The sequence below is a fragment of the Poecilia reticulata genome, chromosome 12 (assembly GCF_904066995.2).
Source record: "Poecilia reticulata chromosome 12, P_reticulata-male-v2, whole genome shotgun sequence".
In the NCBI taxonomy this organism is placed as follows: Eukaryota; Metazoa; Chordata; class Actinopteri; order Cyprinodontiformes; family Poeciliidae; genus Poecilia; species Poecilia reticulata.
The window spans coordinates 16,868,340-16,893,960 of NC_088841.1; the positions used below are offsets into that span (position 1 = coordinate 16,868,340).

General features: G+C 40.0%; 1 protein-coding gene across 1 annotated transcript; it reads left to right on the plus strand.

The window, feature by feature from the left end:
• The first annotated feature begins 1,954 nt into the window (after positions 1-1,954).
• Positions 1,955-25,621, plus strand: fgf10a (fibroblast growth factor 10a). The gene is made up of 3 exons (XM_008424055.2): positions 1,955-3,158; positions 20,542-20,645; positions 24,871-25,621. Exons 1-3 carry the CDS (start codon positions 2,759-2,761, stop codon positions 25,072-25,074), a joined length of 708 nt encoding a protein of 235 aa, XP_008422277.1. The 5' UTR covers positions 1,955-2,758; the 3' UTR covers positions 25,075-25,621.

Genomic DNA, 25,621 nt, shown 5'->3' on the forward strand with positions numbered 1-25,621 from the left:
TAAAGTGCTTTGATAATTGAATTGTTTAGGCCACTTTTCAAAGCCTGAATACCTTCAAATCAGGACTGTCTTTAGGCCTGCACGCAATTGAGTTCATTTTTAAAAACTGTGACCTACATTTCCTCTGATTTATATATTCAGTTAATCAGAAAAATAAAATTATCCAAAAAAAATCATTAGTTCCAGCTCTGTTCTTTATTCATACATCCATGAGACCCAATAAAAAAAAAGTCAACAGCAGCTGTTGTACATTAGCAGTATTTTTTGGAATCGTTTGCCCATTACAGTAACTCAAAGTTATTCAATAATTTATCATCATTTCACCATGGCATCTTTCACAGTGGTTCTTTCACCAAATCAACCTGTCAGATCATTCTCTGCCATGTGCAAAGTCAGGTCGTTTTGCGCGAACCAGAAGGCTGAGGTGCTGACATAAGCGACAGATTGTTGGCAGCGCCCAACATCGTCCATTCTAAGTCGAGTTACTCCTGCAGAGGAAACTACTTACTGACCGTACAGTAAGAGTGGAGGACTTTTGTTCTTATTCTTGGTTAATAGTTTGCACATGCATTCATAGCGGAAAGATGTTAAACTGAAAAACTTACAGGAAGATGGGTGTGATAACTCAAATCTGTCTGCAGCATACCGTGGACCATGGAGAAACTAAAGAGAAGAGAGAGGGAGGTGGAGATACGGCTGTTGTCTGACAATGTGCAAAAGGAAATTAAACAATGCTGAAACCAGACAGCAGACCTGGATTCTTCAAATCTGCAGTGTGGCAAAACAAAATCCAGCATAACTTTAATAAAAAACACATCTTTTTTTTCTTCCGAAAAAAATATACTAAATGATCCGGGTAAAACTACCTGTTACACACTTATTACTAATTTAATTTGATTTATGCAACTTTTTCAAACTTTTTCACACTACAACTACAGTTTAAACATATTTATTGGGATTCTTGATATATATATAGGAGACTATAGATTTGTCTCCTAGGATAGTAAAAGCCATAGATCGTGTTATATTTTTGAGTTAGCATGAGATTATGTATTTCCATAAGCACAGATATCATATACATAACTATGATATTGTCAGCTGGATTTATGTGCCTCTCTTCATAAACACTACTAGATCTTACTATATCGCCAGCATGTTTATAAATCCTAGTTGTAACACTTCCAAATTATATGTGTGACATTCTCTGTCAGCATTTGGACTCAAAATATTAAAATCCAGGACACAAAAGACTGAGGAGCAAATATTTACAGCAAGAGATGTTACAATTGGAAAACCAAAAAATCACGAAAGTAGCTCAGAACGATTTTAAAGTCTGTTAGAAAAATAAAGTTGTATATCTTTCAAAAGTATTAATTGTTTTTAACGGAATAAATATTAATCAGGCACAGCAAAAGGAGGGAAAATTAGAGATGAAGGAATGGCTTTTTTTTCCTGTTGGTTCTTGACCTACTCTGGGATTTAGTCTGGGAAGGGGAGGAAACAGAAAGAAGGGGGGAGAGAGAGGAGGAAAGTCAAAATGAAGTGGGACAGACCCCCCCTCCCACCAACATTACCACGCTGTACTCCCCCACCACACATACTTACAAATCCACATTTACATGTGGACACACACTTCTACACACTACATGTGTGCGCGCGTGTGTGTGTGTGCAGCATGCTCTTCAAAGCCAAGTGGTTTTAATAGACATCCAATTAGACAAAGACATCTGGGGAGCTGCTGTTGCAGATAAATAAGGTGAAAGGAAGACAAGATTCAGTCACCTCTCTGAAACTCCTGAAGATCAGGGGAAAGCCACTGATAGAGGCAGGAGCAAAGAGAGGTGGGGGCCTAAAGAAAGAGGGAGTCACACATGGGAGGAAAGAGGAGAGGCAACACAGCGCTCCTGCATTCAGACTCTGAGAAGCAAGGAGAGAGGACAGACCGGGAGCTTAGCTCACTGACAGACGCATAACAAGAGAGGGGAGAAAGACGAAACCAGTGAGGGCTTGGTTACAATCTCAAGTAACTTCAAAACGAGCTCAGGCAAAAAAGAGAAACAAAGGAGGAAAAGAAGACCAGAAAAAGTCTGGATTTCTAGACTTTTTAGGGGGGGGGGAAAAAAACTTGCCTTCATTGCCTGGATTTTTTTTTTCCTTTTTTTTGGACATTCTTAAAAGAAGCATCACATTTTTTTCTGTCTCCAATTATTCCTTTTCAAATACTTCAAGTGTTTTACTCATTCTCTTCTGCCTCTCTCCTTTACTTCATGGACTTGAGGATTTAAATGGGACTTATGCTTATGAGATAGATTATAGACAACATTGCAACATATATACACATATTTATAGTAACAAAGTTATAATTTGTGCTTTTCTGTTGAAGGAGTTGGAGCAAAAAACCTCCTCCTGTTGTGAGGTGATTTTAGATTTGGATATTGACACTTTCCAGAAAAGGGGAACAGCAACCAAATCAGCTGCAGCACCACCAGCAGCTGATCCTTCATCATTCTTCAAGCACAGGAACTGTAGCTCTGCTGCTAAAAGCCCTGCTCTGATCCACTGCCGTCAGACTGTTCTCACCCCAGTTGTTCCACAGGTTTCAACACCTACTGTCCCAGAGAGATTGCCGGTTCCCAGGCAGAGGAGGTCTAGTCGGTGGGTCAGGGGGGGGTTCTCCCGCTCTCTTTCCCTCTCCCTGCACCCGGCTCAGCATGCCCCAGCCCCTGAGCTCCTCCACAGCTCTCCCAGCTCCACTACCATGTGTAGATGGACAGTGACACAAGGTGCACCGGTCGCCTGGTTCTCCTCCTTCCCCTGCCGCAGACCTCCATCACTCTTCCTCCCTCTGACTTCCCTCCTGCTGCTCCTCTTGCTCGGACCCTGCGCTTCATCGACAGACTCTGAAAAGAGCCATGCACCAGAGGGGACTCCTACGCCACCTTGCTGGGCACCGCATCGCCCGTCGTCCGCAAGGTTGCCACGGGCGACAAATGTGTCGCTGTCGTCTGCGACAGTTGTCGGGCGACACGTGCGAAGCAGCTACAAGCATCTTCAAGGAGACGTGCGCAGGAGGAAGCTGTTCTCCTATCAGAAATTCTTTCTTCGCATTGGCAAGGACGGAAACGTCAATGGCACCAAAAGAGAGGATGATCCATACAGTAAGTTAAAGTTTATCTCTTACGGCATATTTTTGACTTTTAATTACTGGCCCAAATAATATTCTTTACCAGTGGTGCTGCCTGGTGAGTTTTTAATAAACTGTTTTGGTAAAACTTAAATGTTATGCTAAAGCCACCAAACACAAAGCTCCTACTACCAATGGCCAAAGACAGAAGTTTTTCTTCTTGTCTGTCTCATGAGTTTATATACAAGGAATGAAGTTTTTGTGTTTCTTTTTTGGAGCAAGCGTGCACATTGAGACAGGTGACTGGGCAAAAGAACAAATAACCGTGCTGCATGCTTCCAGCCATGTGCGGAGGCAGAGCATATTTGTCTGACTACAAAGAGCTTGGTTAGAAGAAAGCTTGACAGAAGAAGAGCAGGAGGGAAGAAGAAGAAGAAAAAAAACCAAAAAGAAACTAAAACAAGTAAGCCAAGCAGATAAAAACAAAGAAGGGGAGACGATCCACTGGAATCAATTAGAAATCGCCCAGAGAAAGTTCTTTGTCTTTGATGGGAAATATCTGAAACGGCTATTACCGAACCCCATGGGGAGAATGACAAGTCCACTTACTCCTTGCTGCTATTGTGTTGCAGCTCTAATAGTAGTGGGCATATGCTAAGTTTGAGGTTTTACTGACTCAGATGTAAAGTGATCTCTGCCTCTTTCTCTGAATGTGCATTTTCTGGGCTATGAAATATGATTTAACCCCCATTTATCCTGAGAGGGGTCAGTGAGAACACAGGACTATTTGTCGGTGCCACTAAGCTTCACATTTGTACGGCTGTCCTACTTCGCACTGGCTCCTGCCTTTGTCTTGCTCTGCCAAGATACTTCTCTGACATTTTTACTGCAGGTTGTGTGAAGTTGTACCTGATAAAGGGCGTCATGCATGCCCCAAACCAAGTGCCCAGTTTGCACACCAGCATATTTAAACACTTCAAAACTTCACCATGCGAGGCTTATCACAACCAGTTATGGCTGATTGAGAGCAGAAAATCAGCTGTTATCATTCTGTCCTCCGAAACTTTTATCTCATAGTTAAACACATCTGGAAGTTCTCCAAGACTGCCAGAGAATTTTGGCCTCTGAGCAGCTCGGAGTAACTCCGCAGCCTCAGGGCACACTGACAGTAGTTGTTGAGGGAGAACAGAAAAGTACTCCCACGCTTACCTACCCCAAATTCTCCACCAAGCTTTACTGAATACGACAGACAAACATCTGATAAACAGAGAGAAATAATTTTTATTTTGAATACTGTCCTGCTGCTTTAAATCATCTCCGTTTTTCTTAATTTCAGGCCGTGTCTGTACGAGTCATTCTAATTAGAGACACATCAAGATTGTGTTTCTGTGGTTAAAATTCGACTATATTAGGAGCAAGTATGTAGTGGTGCTGTCTGAGAGAAGACATTTTATGTTGTTGATTAGCATACTTAGCGGGAATAAAGCCACTGTCTCTGTTTATTCTCCCAAGAATGTAGATCCTTCATCCTTCGCTTATCTTTGAAATATGACAAATAGCTGGCAACATTTGAAACAGCTGATAAAATGATATAACTTTGGAGTAGTTTGTTCAGCTTTCTTGTCTGCTTTAAGTCTTGCTCTCCCTCACTGTCTTGCAGCCTGGATAAATCACAGACATGGCCCAGCATAATGAAAATTGTTTCTTTTTTAAGAAACTTCTTACGTCTCCGTCACATCAGCGATACAGAAACATCTGAATTTTAGTCTGCAACGAGAGCCTCCACAAGGAATGTTGATGCTCCATTCTCTGATTGGAAAAAGATTTTTTTAACAGCTGGTTACCCATCAGGCCCAATCAAGGAGCCAATTGCTTTGTGCATCTCTACTTGCGTTACTATAGGTCTTTATCTCTCATACATATGTCATAGGTCTCCACGCATCTGACCCTGGGACTTTTGGAGAATATGCCTCCCCTGCTGGGAACACACAGACGCACATGCATGCAGCTGAGCAGAGAGAGGCCACTTTTGCACATGGCCTCCATATGGCAAAGCCTACTTTTATTAGGGCCAGTGTGAATATATGCAAGTGTGTGTGTGTGTGTGTGTGTGTGTGTGTTTGTCTGTGTGTGCCACTCAGACACCAAGTTTTTGCCAGACATGGCTGAAGGAATTTCAATTAGCGTCTCTTCCTCCCTCCCCTTGCCTGCAGTGCTCTCTGACACACTCATGCGCATGTATGGATGGTTTTACACACACATGAATGGAGCTCTGCCATCAGGCTGCAACATGTCACTATGTCACTGACTGTAATGGCATTAGAAAAGCAATTAATCAGACTGAAAAGCTCTTGCATGTCATTATAGTAGAAAAATAGTAAGCGCAGTCTAGAGAGTGCGAACCGTGCTGCAGGGTCTTCGTTCTCGTGGATTCAGTCAGGTTTCGCGTTTGCGCAGAACCCTGATATATAGAGAGATCTGTGCACTTCTTGCACTTTTTTTGCATGAGCTCTGAACAAATTGCACCCTTCAAAGTAAAGCAAACAGAGCGTAACTTAATTCTGCTCCCTTGTCTTTGAACCTGAATGTGGTTTCTCACTTCCCATGTTTCATGTTATTCACACGCCTCTCTTGCTCAGGAGTTTTGCGCACCAACAGGTTTTGACCACACTTTTGTGTTTGTTTTAACATTTCAGATCATAACATTGTTCATGTACACAGTGATGCTTTCGTAGCTGATAGAAGCAAAACAACTGCTGCACACAGAGCAAAGAAACAAATTGCTTGTTTGATGCAGGTTTCTATGGGGCTCTCATTAGAAACAAAACATCTCCTCCTTTTTAACTGGACAAGTAACAAAAATTGGATTCAGAGGCAGATTTCCTGATATGGGCGAAATGGCCCAGGGCGACACAGACTGTGGGGGGACCACAGGGAAAAAATGTTGTTTTAATTGAGCCCCAAAGGAGCATTTTGAAAACCCAGAGGGATTCCTTAAATTACACTTTAGATGAATTAAACTTTTATACTAGCGTTATCACACATCATTAGGGCTACCTCATATTAATTATCTGCCAAGATCAATTTATATCAGACCAGTGGTTAAAACTTGAATATTTTTACTATTGTGATTCCCCCCTGTCTTGTTGAAGGGGCAAGCTGTGCTGTTTCTTTTTAAGGGGAAATATGACTCCCCACCCAGGGAGTCCCTGCCTGGGGGGCGCCATTAGCACACCAAAACAGTCAGTTGCTTTCCATTTACTAAGCATTCTTAATTGCCTGTCTAATCCATGGAGGAAAGCGACCACCTTGTGTTTGCTAATGTGTTAGCACTCTAGTCAAATATGCCTTTGCACTGTGGCTGGCTAATTATGCTAAAATGGACTTATGATCCAAAGCATTCGAGTTTGTGTTTAAAGGGCCGTTTCAAAGATTTTTTACTGAATCTGTTCCCAGCTTAGAATCCTAATAAATGAGTCTTATTAATGAATTTTCTAAGGCACAGAGATAGACATAACGCAATTAATTTTCAATTCCTAATATGTCTGATAAGATGACTGTTAAAAAGTTACTGTTATTTTTTAAATTGTGTTCATTGGTGAAGTGGGATCAGAGAGAAGGACAGAAGAGGAGGAACAAACCCAATGACCTTATTTCCAAACGGTCTACCTGTTCAGGACGTTGAAAATGATTAGCGTGGACATTCGCTCAAGAATGGCCGTCATTAGACCGTGGCCGTCATTAGATCGTTTAACTCATCTCTGGAGTTAAACGAAGATGGTTTAACTCCAGAGATGAGTCTCCCTAATGCAGTCGAGCCGGTCTGAGTATGTCAACATGGCGGCACATAATTCTAGGTTAAGTCTACATTATATAAATTTGTGCTCTCTGCTGCTCATCATGCTTTTCTATTTACCCTGATTTGCTCTGTGCTCATCTATCCATCTCACCTCATAAGTCCCTCGCAATGAGGCACTCTGGTCTCCATGTGGATGTCTTGAGGGCGCATCAGGATGTGATTAGCATTGATCCTGGCCCTGACCAAAAGGCAACAAGACTGTCCTTGTTCTCCTTCCTCCATGTTGTCTACAAAGCTGCCACATTTCATTCACAGACAAACAAATAAGGCAATAAAACAGTTTATGGCTGTTTGAAGTTTGACCACAGTTTGACTTCACTACAGCCACTCGGACAGCAAATATTTCCTCCACTGATTAACACACCATAATGTGGATTCATAGAAAGAAAGGTGTATTCTCTTTTGAGTTTTAACTTTTTTAACTTGTGTTTTTTTGGCACTTTAGTTGCTTTAAGATGCCAGTTAAACATTCCCATGTGTAAAAGATTAATTTGGACTTGAACTGTACACAGCTCTATAATATTTTATTGACCATTAGAGCACATAAAGATTTTGTTCTTTTTAACAAAAAGCTTCATGAGGGTTACTATAAAAGTAAAAGTTAAGTCAATTAGTGCAGCACAAAGGTAAATGTAAAAATATAATACCTCGTAAAAACGATCATGCAACACTACTTTTCCACAATTAACCAGAAATATCCATGTGTTTTATTGAGATTATTGGTGATAGATCAATAAAAACTAGAACATAGTACACAGAGTGAGAAAAATAACAGATGGAACACATTTTTTTGGGCGCGCCTGTACTTTGAAAACTACTTTTTGTTATACGGTAATTACAGCTGAGATCTTTTGGAGGAGGTTTCTGCCAGATTTGCATATCTGAAGGTTAATTGTTTTGCCCATTGTTCTTAGCAAAATCTCTCAGGTTCAGTCAGATCGAAAAGTGTATGTGGAGATGTACGTCTGGACTTTGACTGGGCCAATCAGAGGACAGAGAAGATATGTATAATTATTTGCTTCAGCATGCCAACAGCATAATGCTGCCAGCATCATTGCTAACATTGCAGTAGTGTTAGTCTTTTTAGAAACTTAATTTGGTCTCATCTGACCAGAGCACATTTTCCACACATTTGCTATTTCTCCTGTGTGACTTGTGATGTGGTATCTTTGGAGGTTTGCTATATCCTTTTCATTTTCAGATCATGGATTGAATTGTGCCAATTAATATGCTTAAAGCTCAGTTTAAGTTTTTGCAACTAACTCTGTTTTGTATTGCTGTATCACACACACACACACAAAAAAAAGAAATTCTGTCAAACCGTGTAAAAGGTAAATGGATATGAATACTTTGGCAAGACACTGTAGACTTGCAATTTTCTGTTCTGGTTTTGCTGTTGCACTTAGAAACTGAAAACTTCTCTGGGAGTGCGTGGAAATTTTTAAGCATATGTTTGGATTTATAGGTCCTTAGCAACAAAAATATGTATTTCTTTGCTCTTAGTGGTGTAAACCTCTAGTGCCTCAGCAAATTTAAGGAAGATCAAAACCTGGAACAAGTTCCTCCACTCCTACATTCTTTTCACACCCCTTCTATCCATGAAATTATTCCCACCCTTCCTTTCTTGCTGTTTCTGAATGTCTCTTATTTTGTATCCCTGGTTTTGCTGCTTCCTCTTTGCTCCGAGGAGCATGTTTAGGGTTCTCATGGGAAAAGGTAACAGTGTGGCCCATAAAAAGAGAGTTATGAGGTGGTACTGGATGCACCGAGGGTTAGTGTCAACATTGCTTTTCATTTAAGATTACCTTGACATCTTCATGGACTCTTCTCTGCACCGGCTGTAAATATAAGTTCTGTGCAAGCACCCCTGCAATAACTTGTTCATTAAACATTGAAGTGCTCTTATAGCTGCTGGTGTATCGTTTAAAATTAGTGGTTATGCTCACTGTGCAAACATAAAAAAAGGATGCGGCGCTCAGTCATGCTAATATTTACGTGTGTCTTTTATGTGGGAATCTGTTTGGAAACAAAATTAGTGAAAACATATTTGAATTGCCAAACAAAATCATTTTTATTTGGTCCTTGCATCACCTTTGTGGCGTCTCTAAAACACTAATAACTCTGTATGTATTAACAGATCAGTGTATATTTGATGGCTTCCTTCATTTTCTCTGTAGTGTTTAGTATTTTAAATGATGCAGGAATCTGGATAAATGAAGTTATTAATCCAACACAATTTATTTTGTTTTTTGAGCATTTTATTGTTTTAATGTCCTGCTGAAACTCTACATAACGCTGTCTTACATAACAGCCATGTTCCAAATTACTTGGAGATGTTCAATAGGCTTCATTATGAGCTATTTCGCAACAAATGCTCTGGAATGGATTAAGACAAAGATACGCAGAGTTTGTTCATCTTTGTAAGTTACAGCTCGTAATGTTCTACTTTAATAGTTTGTATATTATTGTGTGCTTTCGTATTTGTTACAGCGTTCATTTCTATAAAAATCTGAATAACTTTACAGGAACTTTTAATATGTTTCTAATTTAGGCTGCATCATGTTGCTTCTTTACAAGCCACAGCCATTTCTGTAACTGCATCTGTCCTGTTAAGGGGTCTCATTCCATCTCAAACACAGGAGTGAGTGTGATCGCCCAGGGGTCAAGAGGTGTGAGTGCCCTTTGACCTCATTACTGCCCATGCAGGGTCATTTTCGGAGCATAGAATGGCTGATACAAGCATCCTGGAAATCCCCACAATAAATAAAATTCCCTTGTATGCCATTTAAAAGGTGATGGGCAACACTGCATGGGGTTGAAATAGTTTCCTTAGCATGAGAAACCAACCACTGAATCAAGGCTGAGAGAAACAGTATGGATATTTCTTCCCATTAACACAGTTGAAGGTTAAGGACCAATAAATCATGACCTTTGCTTTTTAGCTAGGCTCTTTCTTTATAGAAGTAATGCCCAAATTGTAGTGGAAAAGCTCAACGTTTCCTGTGTGAACTGTGTGGCAATCTCAGTCTAAGAAAATGTAGTGTCATTGATTGTGACTTTGTTGTAACCAGGGGTGAAAGTAGTTTTAAATTCTTGGGGGTACTATGACCCATATATATATATATATATATATATATGGGTCATATAGGGAGCATATATATATATATATATATATATATATATATATATATATATATATATAAGCTGGTAGCTCTTGAATTACTACAAAATAAAGCTGTATTTCTTTCCTCAGCCCACTGGCTGCAATGTTGACACCTTGAGATGCCATGAGACCTAAATCCTGAACATCATGGCATAGAGTGCATCCCAGTTTTTCATGTCTGGCATATAACCATTCATTTATCTTTTAAACTGGTTATATTGATCCTGTGTCCATACAGAGGGATAATCAGTAGCCCAGCATCATGACCTGTTTGTTCTGAAGATCCTGCAGCTTCCACTTTGTCACCCTGACTCTCATACTGATAGGAGGAACCACAGAGCTCTGTTAAGTTAAAAGCTCATCTTCTGAAGTTGGGATATTTTTCCTCCAACAGGTTCCAGAGGAATCACCTCAAACCAGATGTTGGACTGGATTTTATTTCAATGTCATTTGTGAATGTTAGAGCCTAATTTTCAACAGTGGAGCCATAAAGGTTGAAAAAGGTTATCATTAAGTCTCATCAACATTAATATTTCCACTAAATAAGAGGCAAAAAACAAAATTGTTTGATAGGCTAAAGAAAAAGCCTCTCAGACTCTGAGCCCGACAGCACCAAACTATTTTTTTTAATATTAGACAATTCATTTTATTTCATACAATTATCATGGTAGAAGCCATTTGTTTGTTAAATACTTAATGAAACATATTTATCGTGTTTGATGTTTGTTGTAAATGACGTATATTCACAAAGAACGAGGTAATTAGTCCAAGTTTGTCGTTTATTGAACGTTTAGAAACTACAGCGGCTGTGATGCGCCAAGACAAATGTAAAACAACCCGAACAGATGATCAACTCTAAACCACTCGCACATTTTTACTCTCCGTCTCTGTCATTTAAGCACACCCTTTGCCATGGCAACCTCCTGCGCTCCACAAGCCCACCAGAGGTTATGTTAAAAACATAACATTCAGTCCGTTACAATATTAGGTTTTCAGGTTTGATATTTATTTTGCGATCATTAATAAGCTCCCTGAACACAGCGGTGGTTGATTAGTCAATTTTAAACTCCTGCTCTGCTCGTTATTTTGATAATGGAACCGAAACCACATAATTGCGCAACACCTTGTTGAAACAATAATCACTGAGATTATTATTGCTATTGGGTCATTAATTTGAACACGTTTTATTTATTTTTTTGTTGTTCTTTAATAAAGTTTCGAACGTTTTAAGCGAGTCAGAGGAGGACGTGCTGCTCTCAGCCTCCTGGCGGCGTTCAGTTTGTCACCTAAAGCCGAGATCGACTCAAAACCTTCTGCGATCGACGTGTTGCACCGCTGCTCTAGCAAAGCACGAACAGTTCAGAAACAATATGAAATGGGAAAAAAGGTATTTATTAACTGATTAAGTCGTGTTTTAGATTGTTCTTGAAAAACTAATCAGTCACGGCTAATTAGTGGGTGCACTCACGGCTACACAGTGAACCCATTGATTTTTTTTTACAGCTGACAGCCGCTCCTCTCTCTTGCAGGTACTGTGTACCCCCGCTAAATCTTTTAGGGGTACGTAGTACCCTGTCGTACCCCCTTACTTTCACCCCTGGTTGTAATCAATGCTGTGTGTCTAACGTGGCACATTTGAAGCTCTGTAAATGTTTGAAGTGCTTGAACTATCTGGCTATCTCCATCAAATGTTTCTGCGATTGTCTGCTTTAAGAGTATAATCAGCTGAAACATATGTGCAAAGCACCTCATACTTGTAATCCCAGTATCATCCGTGGCTTTTATGGTGTTTCTGGCTTTATCCTGTGAGATTAAGTAGACACACTCTTTGATCATTCGCCACATGTTTAGTATCTTCTGAATCATTTGCTAAAGGGAACATTTTAATAGTTCCATTTGGGTCTGTACTGCTTCTAGACACAAACAGCTAAAAATCATATCATTATATTTATGGGCAATAAGCAAATGCTTTTTATTGTCCGGAAAAAGAGCTGTTTCATACACATCCTGATTATTGTGTCAGTCAATCAGGAGATGCTTGCTCCGTAACCAAGCAACCCCAGCCAAGCCTATAGCCAATGACTTAGCCATGCAGGCAGAATTCAACACACTTCATTACTAAAAGAGAAATATGTTTGGTCAGTTGGTTTACCGCTGTACTAACTGTTGGAAAAGACAAGTGTTTAGTTGTTGGCTGCAATAAACAACATATATGCATGCGCAGTCTCCCAGTCATGGAGAAAAGAGCTGTTTTATTTTTAAACTCAGTCCTGGAAGGAATGGGTTGTTTTCGGCAAAACCGAGAAGGCAAAATCTCATTTTCTGAGAGAAAAAACATGATTTGTTTAGCCTATAGACCCATTCTAACTTGTTCAATTAGTAGAACTGTAGACTCGGATAAAAGAAACTGATGTAATGGTTGGATCAATGTTTAACAGTGGTAATTCCCCCAAAAAACACAAAACGTCTTCATCATCAACCTATCAATGATACGTATGTTTTTAGTATTTTAGTAATTTAGTATTTATTTTAGTATTTTACCTCCTGAATACGAGTTTACAAGTGCTTTATTTTACAAGTTTCATTACATCAAAAAGGAACCAACTGGACTGTCGCTTCAATATCTTTATAAAATATTATGTTTCAGTGTTATATAGACTTAATAAATGACCCTTGACTCCATTCAGTTAGAAATGTCAATGAATTTTAGTATCTCAGAAAATTAGATGCAGAGCTACTTGCTAATAGGTCCTAGTAGCTAATAGCTGCATTACATGATCCACTTATTTGCAGATTTGGGAATTGTTTTGTGTTACCTTGTATCTGAAAATGTGTCTTTCTATGGGCCAATAGGTAACTTACTGCCCTCCACATTCCCAAAAGATCCTCCTCTCTTTGCAGCAGGGTGCAAAATACAGAAGCTTCAGTCAAGGAATTGAAGAATGGATTCTGAATGTTTCTTCATTATTAAAGTTCAGCTACTCTTGAAAGTGGAGCTTTTTCTTTGCCATGAATCACAGAGGAAGACGAAACGAAAGGATCTATCTCAGTTTTCCGTCACTGTTTACATATTTCCTGTCGACGCTTGACATTTCCCCCGTTATTTTACTCACTTGTCGATTACTCTGTCACTATGACAAGACAGAAATAGGAGCCAGATTTATGTATGCAGCCCTCCCACAACCTCAGACCAGAAAGGATCCGCCCTACAGAAAAGCCTTTCAGCGCCAAATATGCTTCTTTACGATCTTCTTCTGCTTTAAAGGTTTTTGGCTCTTAGAGATAATAACAACAAAAATTTGCATTAAAAGACAAAACAATCCCTTCAAACTCTAAATATTGTGTTCAATGATAACTTCTTTTACCAAATGAGTTTTGTAGGGTTTAAGAAAACATACCTCATCTGAGATGGGAAAACGTGAAGATTGTGCAACGAGTTTTTTAACTGCATAAGTACACCTGAAATCACGCAACTCCACAGAGTCCACATTGCTCTGAGTTTCACTTGTCCTGCATCATTACAAATGTTTCTGAAGAGTTGTTTACTGCTGTCTACGTTTCATATCGTTGCTATGCTCCCTATGGAGTAAACAGCAACGGGAAAGTTGTTTTCAAATTGCAGAATCTACCCTGTCAGTGACACACTCATCTTTGTGGCTTGGCATTGCTTCATCTCGAAAAAGTTAAAACCAGAGTCACTTTGAAAATAACTCTTTAACAAACGGAAAGCTTGATTTTCTTGGGTGTCTGAAACAGTTTTTGGTGTTATCCAGATGTTCTCATCCGGATTTAGGAGCCAGACTGCGCTGCAAAAAAAATGAAAATAACACAAAGCTAATTTCCAGAAATAAGAAGTTTTCCACATTGAGCTTAGTGTTGGGCGTTTTGTAGCATTATACAATTTTTCTGTAGCAATATAAATGTAAAGATGAGGAAATATAATGCAAACCACATGGCCCCTTAGTGCTTTTGCCTTAGTGAAATAATGTTAAAAGTTTATGCCTGTTCTTTAAATCTAGATTATTTTATCCTTGTGGCTGAAGCTTTAGCTAATCTGAGCCAAGACTAAAGTGGTTTTCTACCATCTTTAACTCCATCCATCCACTTTCTGTAGACCCTTGTCCCTTGTGGGGTCAGGAGGTTTGCTGGTGCCTTTCTCCAGCGAACGTTTTGGGCGAGAGGCAGGGTACACCCTGGACAGGTGGCCAGTCTGTTGCAGCCCCCTTTAACTCATCGTGGACTATCCTGATAAATTCTCCCTTAGAGGCATACTTGGGCATCCTGTGTGTATTCTTTGTGTGTATTCTTTGGCCACACTCTGTCCACCGGCAGCTGATGTAGTCAAGTGAACCGATTGCCTACATTTTCCCCGACATATTTTTTATCATTCCCCACTTGCTAATGGATACTTGCAAGTTTGATGAGCAAGTCCGGTGCCTAGCTCTGTTTCTTCTCCTCCAGGCCAGCCACTGCACACCTGTTAGTTAGAATTGTATTAAACATGAAGGCCAATACTGAAGTGTCACCTGGATGTGAGCTTGGTGCCTGTGAAGAGGCCGAATTCCTGACCAGTAAACCAGTTGGAGGTGAAGACCAGCATGTGTGACGCATAGCGTGAAGGGCGGCAGCCATACTTAGAACATGTGCATTACAAAGGAAAAAAAAGTCCGTCCAAACCAAATACACACCTTGTGTTCCTGCTTCCCTCCATGCCTCATCGTTACACTCACACACCCGCTCACACACAGCTTGAGTAAGTTTTTAATGGAATCATCAAAGGTAGAGTTGAGTCCGAAAAGGCATCTGGATGGTCTGGCTCTTTGAGCTGGGTCGTTAGGAATTTCAGCAAATTACCCTGTGCATATGCGGGAGTGCGAGTGTGTGTGCGTGTGTAGGTGTGTGTGTGTAAGTGTACTAAATAAACGTTAATGCAAGGAAAGTAAGAACTAAGCACAAAGCAAATGTGCAAACTGAATACTGTTTTATCTGAAAAGCTGACAATATTGTCTTAAACAACTGAAACTTGCAGGATTGTTTTTTTTTCTTTCCCCTCCTCTCTGGCATTACACAGTAATCCATGCAGAAACCTTTCAAAACAACAGTTGGGCAACATCACGCTGGCAGATGAACTGTAAATGAAAAATGTGTGAAACGCGGACGACTGTCGCAGCGCTTTTCCTGAAAACATAACTCCTGTCGTGTCAGACCTGCGAGTCTGTTTGGAGAGAAGCTGGCGGATTTGGCGCTCTATCATGTTACAAAGTCAACTGTGCGAGAGAGAGAGGGATCACGGTTTCTCAGGTGGTTTGGGGTTTTTCTCCCCCCTCAATCATATAACCATTAACATCACAAAGAATTTCTTCTGGTTTCCTCTCGGTTGCTCTTAAACGTGTGTGACATAACTCGCTGTGTCGGCTCACAGTACCCAGGTCTTGAAGGAAGGGTACGAAACGTCATTTACCTATCTACAAGATTTTTAGCTTTTTAAATGAAAGGTTTTCATTTACTTTAGATTTAGCTGTCTGCTTGTACGAGAAGCAGTTTTGCCCTCAACTTGGTAAGGACAAAAAAAAAAAGAAAAAAACTTGAACGATAAGCATAAAATTGAGCTCAATAATGCAATGAGAGAAGGTGAAGCAAACTTTTTTCTTCATTCTGATCTTTATTACTGACAAAATTAGGTTGAAATCCCTCTTATGACTGTACCCGAAAACAAATTTAGAACCTCTGAAGTTTTGTTTATAACAATATGTTGGCCATATTGACAATCAGCCAGGGGCCTTTGTTTTCTCAGCTTAGTCAAACCCGCTAAGCCGAGCGGGCTTTGATGTGGCCACTGAGTGCAGGATGACACTGATGTCAACCACATCAGTCTAAACCAATACCTCCGTGTTCCTTAAAGCGCATAATATACAATGGCTTCCACTACGAGCCAAGCATCTTCACGGAGTAATCTGCACTGCCGGGGGATGTTTGTTCTTTCTCTTTGACTTCATAAAGAGCTGGAAACATTCAACTTAACTTCTATAACCCGGTTAAAAGTCTGGGTGGTCTCGGATGCTGCAGCAGCTACAAGGACTATTTTCTTTGTCGTGTTTCTCTCTGATTTCTTTCTTTCATTTATTTTGTTTTTATTTGCCTGACAGAGTATAATATTTTTAACGTCGGTTTTAATCACGTCGGTGGGCTCATTTACCCTCGGATAAAAAAAAAATTAAAAAAAGTGAACCCCTTTATTCTTTTGTGTCTTTTTATGAGGTTTCCTGGATGTAAACAGTCGAGTTGCAACAAAGAAGAGGCATCGTCAATCAGCGACGTTGTTTAAAAAACTAAAGTGTTGCATTTCTTTAACATGAGATTGAGCATGTCACAGCAAAAAAAAAAAAAAAAGACTGACCCATTTGTCCTGCTGATTGCAGCTCTTGACACCAACTGCTTGTCAAGCGACAATATTTCAAAATACTCAGCGAGATCTCTACAAGCATTAGATCCACTCGCAGCTGGTCTCCGTGTCAAGGTCACCGAGTGAACAACTGCTCCGTAATCTTCAAAAAAATCCCCAGAATAAACAGTGGAAACATTTTCACAACCTCCCTTAACCTTTAGGTTCAGTTGGAGTCTCAGTGACCGTGTTTCCAAATGGGGCCATCCAGGGGTCGGCAGGAGGTTTATGTATGTGTGGGTTTTCTGGTGTGTGTGTGTGTGTGGGTGTGTGTGTGTGAGAGAGAGAGAGAGAGAGAGAGAGAGAGAGAGAGAGAGAGAGAGAGAGAGAGAGAGAGAGCCTGGATTGTCCTCATTATTTAGCAATAATAATGTTGGCTGCCATTTGATTGTTGAAACAATGACTTCATTAATCCATTCTATGAGCTGTAAAACGATCTAAGAAGTTACCATGTCTGTCAAATGAATGTGGATCTTTTGAAGTTATGTAAAAAAGAAAAAGAAAAAAACATCTTAGCAGTCCAGAGAGTGATACTGTACTTTAACAAAAAACAGATTGCCCGTGCAAAGAAGCCTCCTTTGACTTTGTGCCTGAATTAGACATGAAGCACCAGCTTTTAAGATCTTTCACCAGCTGGAAGACAATAGAAATAATTTGTCTTTGACTGAAGCATGAAAATGAAGATCTGGATTTAAAAGCATTTCACCTTGGCAGAAAGCAAGGAGATACTCTGTTATTAATATTAAACATATAACATTTTTGTTTCTGGTAAGATGACAGGCCTCAACTGCGGACATGAGAGTCTAGTAACACATGGCAATATAATTAAAATGTGTCCTTGTCTTGTACCAAAAAGGCAAGCCTATATATGCTAAACATTTCTATTTGTTCCTTCAGAACCTGTACAACTATTTCAAAATGTATTATTGATTAAATTGATTTGACGTCTTGTTGAAAGAGTAAGAATATCAAGATTCTTCAGAGAATTGCACCATATATTCCTCCATAGCCTGAACATATTTATCACTACTACTTGTGTCCTTACACATTTGTATTCTTTTTGAGTCAAAAAACGATGTATTTTATTTATAGTTCAATCAAAATTAAATTAATATTGTTTGTTCATAGATAGATAGATTAAACCCTGACATGGCAGTTTCTTGTTTCATTTTCTCTTCTCGTTCTTCTGAAATGGGATGAAACAATGTCTTATTGATTAGCGTCAACTGGGCTACAATTTTGGGTGGAATTCGTATGGTAGTAAAATTATTTCCAAGAACCTCATTAGTCAGCGTGAGCGTCTATAAAAGAAGCACTTTGCAAAAAAAAGCCATAAACTACGAAAGAAAACAATCGCGTCTTGTCTATATCCCCGCTGAGCCTCTGTGAGTCACTGGGTGAAAAGAAGGGTACACACCGGATGGCGCACTCCATCACCAAATGACTTTACATGCATTTTTCTTCTTCACGAGAACATGCAGTGCCCAAACATCCAAGGCTCTTCTTACTGCAAGAGAACGGTTCATGACATCAACCATCAGTGGGTTAATGCCACAAAACGCACCTGGGATTTGACAGCCAAAGATTATTTCATACTTTTGCCCTGTTATACACAGATATTGGGTTTGGTAGTGACAGCTTGATGGACGTGTCCAAAACTTGTAAATTCAGGAAAGCTTTTGCTATTGTTGTACCTCGGAAATGGTTCTCTTCTTTTACAGTTTAAAACATAAACGACAAATAAAAATGTGAGTGACATCATGAAAGTGAGACACAATGAAATTCCCTAAATTGCATAACATAATTAGCTTAAGTATTTAAAGTTTTCGTTCATTAAAGTGCATTTATCAGAGACAGCTACTGGGTTCATCTATGAAGCCTGATCACAATCTTTTTCTGTCTGAGACTTCCACAAATTGAATAGATGCAATCTAAGCTTTTTGTTGCAGCCTGGAGATTTAACTCGATGGCTTCTGGTTTCTGGTAAAGGGGCTATAAAAGAGCCCTGTGCTTTTTGGTTTCTGACAAGCCACATCAAACAGGAGGAGGGAAAAGGGTTTGAACAGGTGGAGCAGCTTCGCGTGAGCACAGACAGATCTTATTTTGTATGGATCACAGCTTAGAAATGTCAGCTGTGGAGCGGCGAGAGAGAACATTTTGAACCTGATAGATCAGTGTTGTGTTGCGGTGCATGTCTGGCTGAGTAATGGACGGCGTGTATGTACCGAGAGCTACGGAAAGTTTTGGAGTCTGGTTACACGATGATTCCCTATTTTTGACCAAATGAAGGAACATTAAGTGTTTCCAGCATCAGAAAATTGGAAAATGTGGCAAAAAACTATTTAAAGATGACAAGAACAGACGTGGATTTCCAGGGAAAACCTGTGACTGTATGTCTTCCAAAGGTCTTGAATATAAGCCACATAGATCATGCTTTTATGGTATAACAACTGTAACATTTAATAAGAGTACTATCCAAAGAGAACACATATCTGAACAATTTATGTGTTTATTTCTTGCCATTGAGAAGTTTTTGTTGTGGAGCACAGTTCTCAGATTCTTGTATGCTTATTTCAGCAAACTTTCTTTGTCTGTTTAATCGCCATGAAACAAAATTTACGATAAGAGACGAGGGCAGGAAGGGGACATGTGGTACAAAAAAACATCCTTGGCATGTATTTTTCCCACCTCTACCTAATCAGGACAAAATATGACAGGATGTACAAGTTAATATCCATCTCTTTGCTCTTTTGCCAGTAGGTGAACTTCAGAAATGCTCTGAAAATGTAACCTGGGTTGGTCTGCAGCTAATTCTGCAAGTAGGCTCAATTTCCTTCTTGTCCAATTTGCTAATTCTCTCAAAACCCTGATAGTTTTAAGCTCGGTGCAGCGACAGAAAGCCACTGACCACAGTGTAAACCAGTAATTGCTTCACCTCGAAAGCTGATATGGCTTCCTTGACCTCCTGCCAGTCAGGCAGGCAGAAAGCTTCTCTCAGTTCTGTCCGAATGCTTGCCGGTTTGCCTGTGCTCCCATGGTCAGAAAAACAAACATTGCAAATATGTAAAAAATGAAAAAAAAAAAAAAGAAAACGTACCTGGCTTACAGCTTGCTTGCAGAGCATGCAACCCATGAGTGTAAAAGCAAATGAAGGGAGGGCAAGAGGCACATCTGAGGTCTCCGCTGGGATATGGATGTGAGGGAGACGCTGGAATAAATAATGTTCATCTGTATTTTGATACAAATACTTTAAGCGGGGTGATACTTTGGGAAAAAAAACAAAAAACATGCTATTCAGAAAATTAAAAGAACTAAACAAACAAATAAAAGTCAGTGACAAAGCAGCTCCAGTGGAGTTTTAAATCTGTAAACAAAACATGATTCAAATAGATAGTTTGGCATTTCAGTGTCTGATCTGTTGCTTTACTTTGTATCCTATGATTAACCACAGTAAAGAAATAAATAAAAAAAACGTTTATGAGGTTCTGCCCGATTTACAGTACACTATGTGCCGTACAAAGAAAAAAGCATTTCATCCCTGATGGATTTTGTCTGTTTTAGTTTTTTTTGTGGGGGGAGGGTAAGGGGTTTTGGCACACTTCATTTTTAGACCATTAAACAAATTTTACTATGATATATAATTTAATCACATCAATGGATCATGTCTGAGCATCTAAAAAAACAGAGGAAATACGTCCCTGGGCAAATACGCTTTTCTGCACGACTGTGCAGTTTAAAACTGTGAGCCTGAACAATTGTCATTTTGCCTGTCAGTTTGTGTTAACTTAAAATTATCTCCTATTTATTGAGTTTGGATATAAAAAAGCCACTGCCCTACAATATCTGACATCAACAAAAGTAAATTTTCTAAGTGCTGCAATTCCATATCAGCGACTCTGCAAACCGGTTTGACGTGTTTGTGTGTGTGTCTGTGTGTGTGTCTTCTTCACCAGGTATTTTGGAGATCAAATCAGTGGATGTGGGAGTGGTGGCCATCAGGGGCCTCAGCAGCAACCACTACCTGGCAATCAAAGAGAGCGGAGATCTGTACGGAGCGGTGAGTTCTGGCTCCGTTTTACTCACGTCACGTCATGTCGTGTTGTGTTTATTTATAAAACACATTTCATATGAAAAATGTAGTAGAAGATTCCTCAAAAATCATCATTTCTGTGAGGCAATAAAGGAGAAGCTGATGTATCCAATTGTGCATCATCTGCTTTAGGACGTGTGTTAGTGTCAAATGATAGAGCAAAGGGTAGTTATATATGAATTAGACAGGACCGATAATAGATGTTTGTGGAACACCACGAGCAACATTTACCTAATTAGATTCAAACATTAGAGAATCAGATTTTAACAATGTTCAAAATGCTAAACAAAGTCAACTGAAAGCTGCTCTGGAGTCGAGGAGAACAACAATAGAGATTCTGTTGTGATCAAGACAAATTTTTATGTCACTTAAAATTATAACCATGGCTGTTCCTGTGCTGCGGTTGGTTGTAAACTCAGACTAAACTCATGTGAACTTCCTTTTTTTATTGACTTACTTGGAGCGTTTTATTTTTGGCAAGAACGCCTTTGAATTGCTAAACTATAATCTCAAATCAAAACTTTGCAGTATATTAGATGGCTTACTGAAACACTTTGTAAAACAATGGACAAGGCTTTAGCACTGACTGTTCCAGAAAAAAAGGAACCACAGTTTGTCAGCGTCAGCTCTCCTGTCTCTGCTCGCCATTCAGAAAAAGGAAACACAATCCAGCAGGTTTTTCTATTCTGCTTCAGTCCCTTAGGGGAGAAGCCCTTGTTTCATCTGTTTTCTCCCTCTTTCTGCTCTTTTTCTCAATCTCATTCTCTCCCTCTCCTTCTTTTACTTTGAAAGACCCGTTTTCAGCGTGTCTCTCTGGAGCTGCAGCTCAGATGAAATGACATACGATGTAGGGGAAGGAGGGAAAAAAAAAGAAAACAAGAGATTTTGTTGCACGACCTGAAACTGAATTCCCATGACGTCTTCTGCCTGGTGCAACACAAGCCAGCAGTGGCGGTTGACTAGCGAGGGGCCGGCGTTCAATTACACTTGATGGCTTTGCACAGTGACTTCTTTATCCGGTGGTAATCAATTGAAATCATTGTTTCATTATATCACCAGATAAAATGTCAAAAACGGTCACAGTTATGTAGTTTGGTCATGAATTTAGCAGTGGTCGCTGCGCAGCATATTGATTCTATTTTAAAAGCTTTAAAGGGAAAGATTTGATTTTATTTTTTTACTTTTTAGGTCTGATCTTTCCAGTATCTTAAAAGTAAAATGGTGTTGTTACTGTAATTTCATCTAATTGAAGGGCACACATGTACACACACACGCACACGCACACAGCTCTTACGCAGAAAGTTGAAAAGCCGCACAGCGTCTGTTAAATATTCTCCTTCTGCTTTGAGAACATTCAGTTTTACTTCTGGAACCAATTTGAACAGCTGTGGCCAGATTCAGATTCAGAGGGAGACAGTGAGCAAGTGTGTGTGTGTGTGTGTGTGTGTGTGTGTGTGTGTGTGCAGATACATGGAGTGGGGTGGGGGGCAAGAACATTTTTCCTTGTGACTATCAACTGCATCCAGTTAACTGCCTACTTAAGTGAGGCTAGCCTTGAGCACAACGGCAGCTTCCAGTAAACTGACAAACAACGTTCCCTCAGATCTTTTCTCTCCTCATGTACAAATCATTGCTGCAACGTTAAGACTCAGACATCGTGTCACAATGTTCTGTACCTGCACCATGCCTTGACCTTCGAAATGTCACACTTTACTAGATCCCAAGTCCCATGCCAAGGTTTTACTGCTGGCCTTAAATACACATGGGACTAGTCCTTAAACAATGGCTTACAGTTTGTTGATTTGTGTTGTCAGAAGACGTGAAGGAGGACGATGTCTTTACGGTGCTCTGCAGAGTCAAAAGGAAACGATTAAAAGCTTTTGCAACGTGTGAGTTGCGGTCGTTAAAACGGAAAGCAGAATTTGGCAGAATTTGTTACAGTGTGCAAAAACATTATTAAAACGTGAATTGCACCCTCATCTATGGTCATAAGCTTTGGGTCATGACCAAAAGAACGAGATCACGGGTACAAGCGGCCGAAATGGGCTTCCTCCGCAGGGTGGCTGGGCTCTCCCTTAGAGATAGGGTGAGAAGCTCGGTCATCCGGGAGGGACTCAGAGTAGAGCCGCTGCTCCTCCACGTCGAGAGGAGCCAGTTGAGGTGGCTCGGGCATCTGGTCAGGATGCCTCCTGGACGCCTCCCTGGTGAGGTGTTCCGGGCACGTCCCACCGGGAGGAGGCCTCGGGGAAGACCCAGGACACGCTGGAGGGACTATGTCTCTCGGCTGGCCTGGGAACGCCTTGGGATTCCCCTGGAGGAGCTGGAAGAAGTGGCTGGGGAGAGGGAAGTCTGGGCCTCCCTTCTGAAGCTGCTGCCCCCGCGACCCGACCCCGGATAAGCGGAAGAAAATGGATGGATGGATGGATGGATGGAATTGCACCAGACTTGGCTAAAATTAAATCCGCTCCAAATATTAATGACTTACAGATCAGTCATCTTCAGCACAGTAATGGAAGAGTGAGTCCTTCCTAGAACCCCGTACTAACATGTATGCATTTTCCATTATTCATAAGACTGGTGATAATCGTAAATGATGAAGATAGACAGAGTCTTTTAATCACAAAAAAGGCTATAATTGGAATCTCCGTGGGGTGTGTCAAAACAAAACTGTGACTTTGAAAGGAATAATTCAGGCTTTCTGAAGTGAGATTCTGTTATGCCAGTCAGCTAATATCTTACCTATAGACTCTTGGCATCTTTATTCAGTATAAATCCAGAGCATTTGGTTGATACTATGAATGGTCAAAGAACAAAATTACTATAATCTTAGAGCCAAAATAATAAGAGACATTATAGATTAATGTAAATGTTGCTTGATGAACCTTTAAACTCTTGTCATGTTTGCACTGGTTATTTTCACAAAAATTAATTATTAATTGCACAAAAGATGTAGGTTGTAGCAGGTGCACTACAAACAATCCTCTTGTTATAATATATGCACAGGATTCAACAATGTAAGGTTTTTATTTTAAAGTTATTTGTGTCTTTTGTATCATTAGGTCAAGAATTTTTTTTTTCTACTTCAATAAATACAGAATGTGCCACTAAAAAAAATTCACTGTAATATTTATTTATTTATTTATTTATTTATTTATTTATTTATTTTTACATCCAAGGGATAAAGCAAAGCTGCAAATGCAAACATACATCAAATTTCCATCACCATATTTGTCTGTAGGTGTATCGTTCTGAAGTGCTGTGTTAGTTTTACACCACATGTAATGAAATATACATCTAACAAAAACTTTTTCGGAAAGTCTTAGTGACCATCAAGATGTTTCCCGGCAAATGTGAGACGGGTCTTTATGTTCTGGGTGGCTTGCCTCTTCTGGGAAGGTTTATCACTGTTTATTGTTTTCTCCGTTTGTGGATAATGGCTCTCACTGTAGTTCCCAAAAGCCTTAGAAATGTATAATTTGATAGATGTCAAAGACACGGGTGGCCATCAATTCTTGAATTTCTTTTGATCGCAGCATGATGTGTAGTGTTTTGTTTCTTATTTAATGTCATCAGACATGTTCTATTCCAGTTATTTCTGGATTCTGAAGGGCAGACAGTAATCAGGTCTGGTGTTGGTGCAGTTTCACCAGAAAAATGTGGCTAACCGCAGGTAATTCATGATTTAACAAGGATGGCTTTCACACAGGGCTGGATTGACTTGTACGGCTTCAATCCTTTTGTATTTACTCAGGTGATCTCTGACATAAATATTTGAAATCCGATTTGAAACATTCACGTGTGATAAAAAGCAAAAACATAAAAAGTCTATGAGGGCATAAATACTTTTTCACTAAAGCATTTTGGTTTATTACCAGACAACAAAGTGAGCCACATTCCATGCATCCCTCCGCCCCCTCAAAGATTACATAATTATGGCTTCTAACAATCGTCTTGTAAAACTGGATTAATCTTCTGCCAGTAGAATGCCTCAGATATGTCTGTGTACGACCACACGTCCTTCTGAGTGAATGCATCACTCGCTCGTCTGGCTCTGCGTCGAGCAAAAGGCCGTTTGGAGCCACTGGCGGCACTTAGAGACGCTGCTCTTTTCAGAGCAGAAAACGCTGCACAAGCATTAAATGTGATCCGTGACACTTTGACACTCAGTGTTTTGCGTGTTTCCCATCCGCAGAGGGAGTTCGGCCCCGACTGTCGACTGATCGAACGCATCGAGGAGAACAGGTACAACACCTACGCTTCTGCCGAGTGGAGGACCAAAAAAAACAAGTGCATGTTTGTTGGACTGAACCCCAGAGGGAAACCGCTGAAGGGAAAGAAAACGCGGCGGAAAAACACAGCGACTCACTTCTTGCCCATGGTGGTGCAGCCACGATGATGGGACGCGTCGGCGAAACTGCAGGACGTCTATTGGACTTTACGGTGGTGGCTACATGGGACAGATCTGAACCTGGTCTGTAAAATGCACTGAGAAAGAAACAAAATGAAATATGTGGAGCGGACTGCTTGTTTGGATAAGGACACTATTTTAAAGAAAAATAAAAGAATATATATCAGCATACAATGTATATATTATTTTAAGTTATAAAGTACACTGGCACAATGAACACAAACAAAACATCTGTGCCAAAATGTGATTCACATTTGTAGATTTGTGGAGTGCATAGACAAAAAAAAAAGATAAAGGTATCTTTATAAACCTGAAAGGAAGCAGTAAAAGCAGAGAATAGCTTGTTCATGATGGCACCACCACAAATCTTACTATATCATGTCTCTTTCTTCAGATTTATTTATTTTATGTTATATTTAACAGAAACAAAGAATAGAAGGCATACTCTTGTCTTTTTTTCTACCAGTTATGCTTCTCTTTTTAAACTAATAATCATTTAAGTCTGTATAAATAAAAAGAATATATTTGTCTTTAA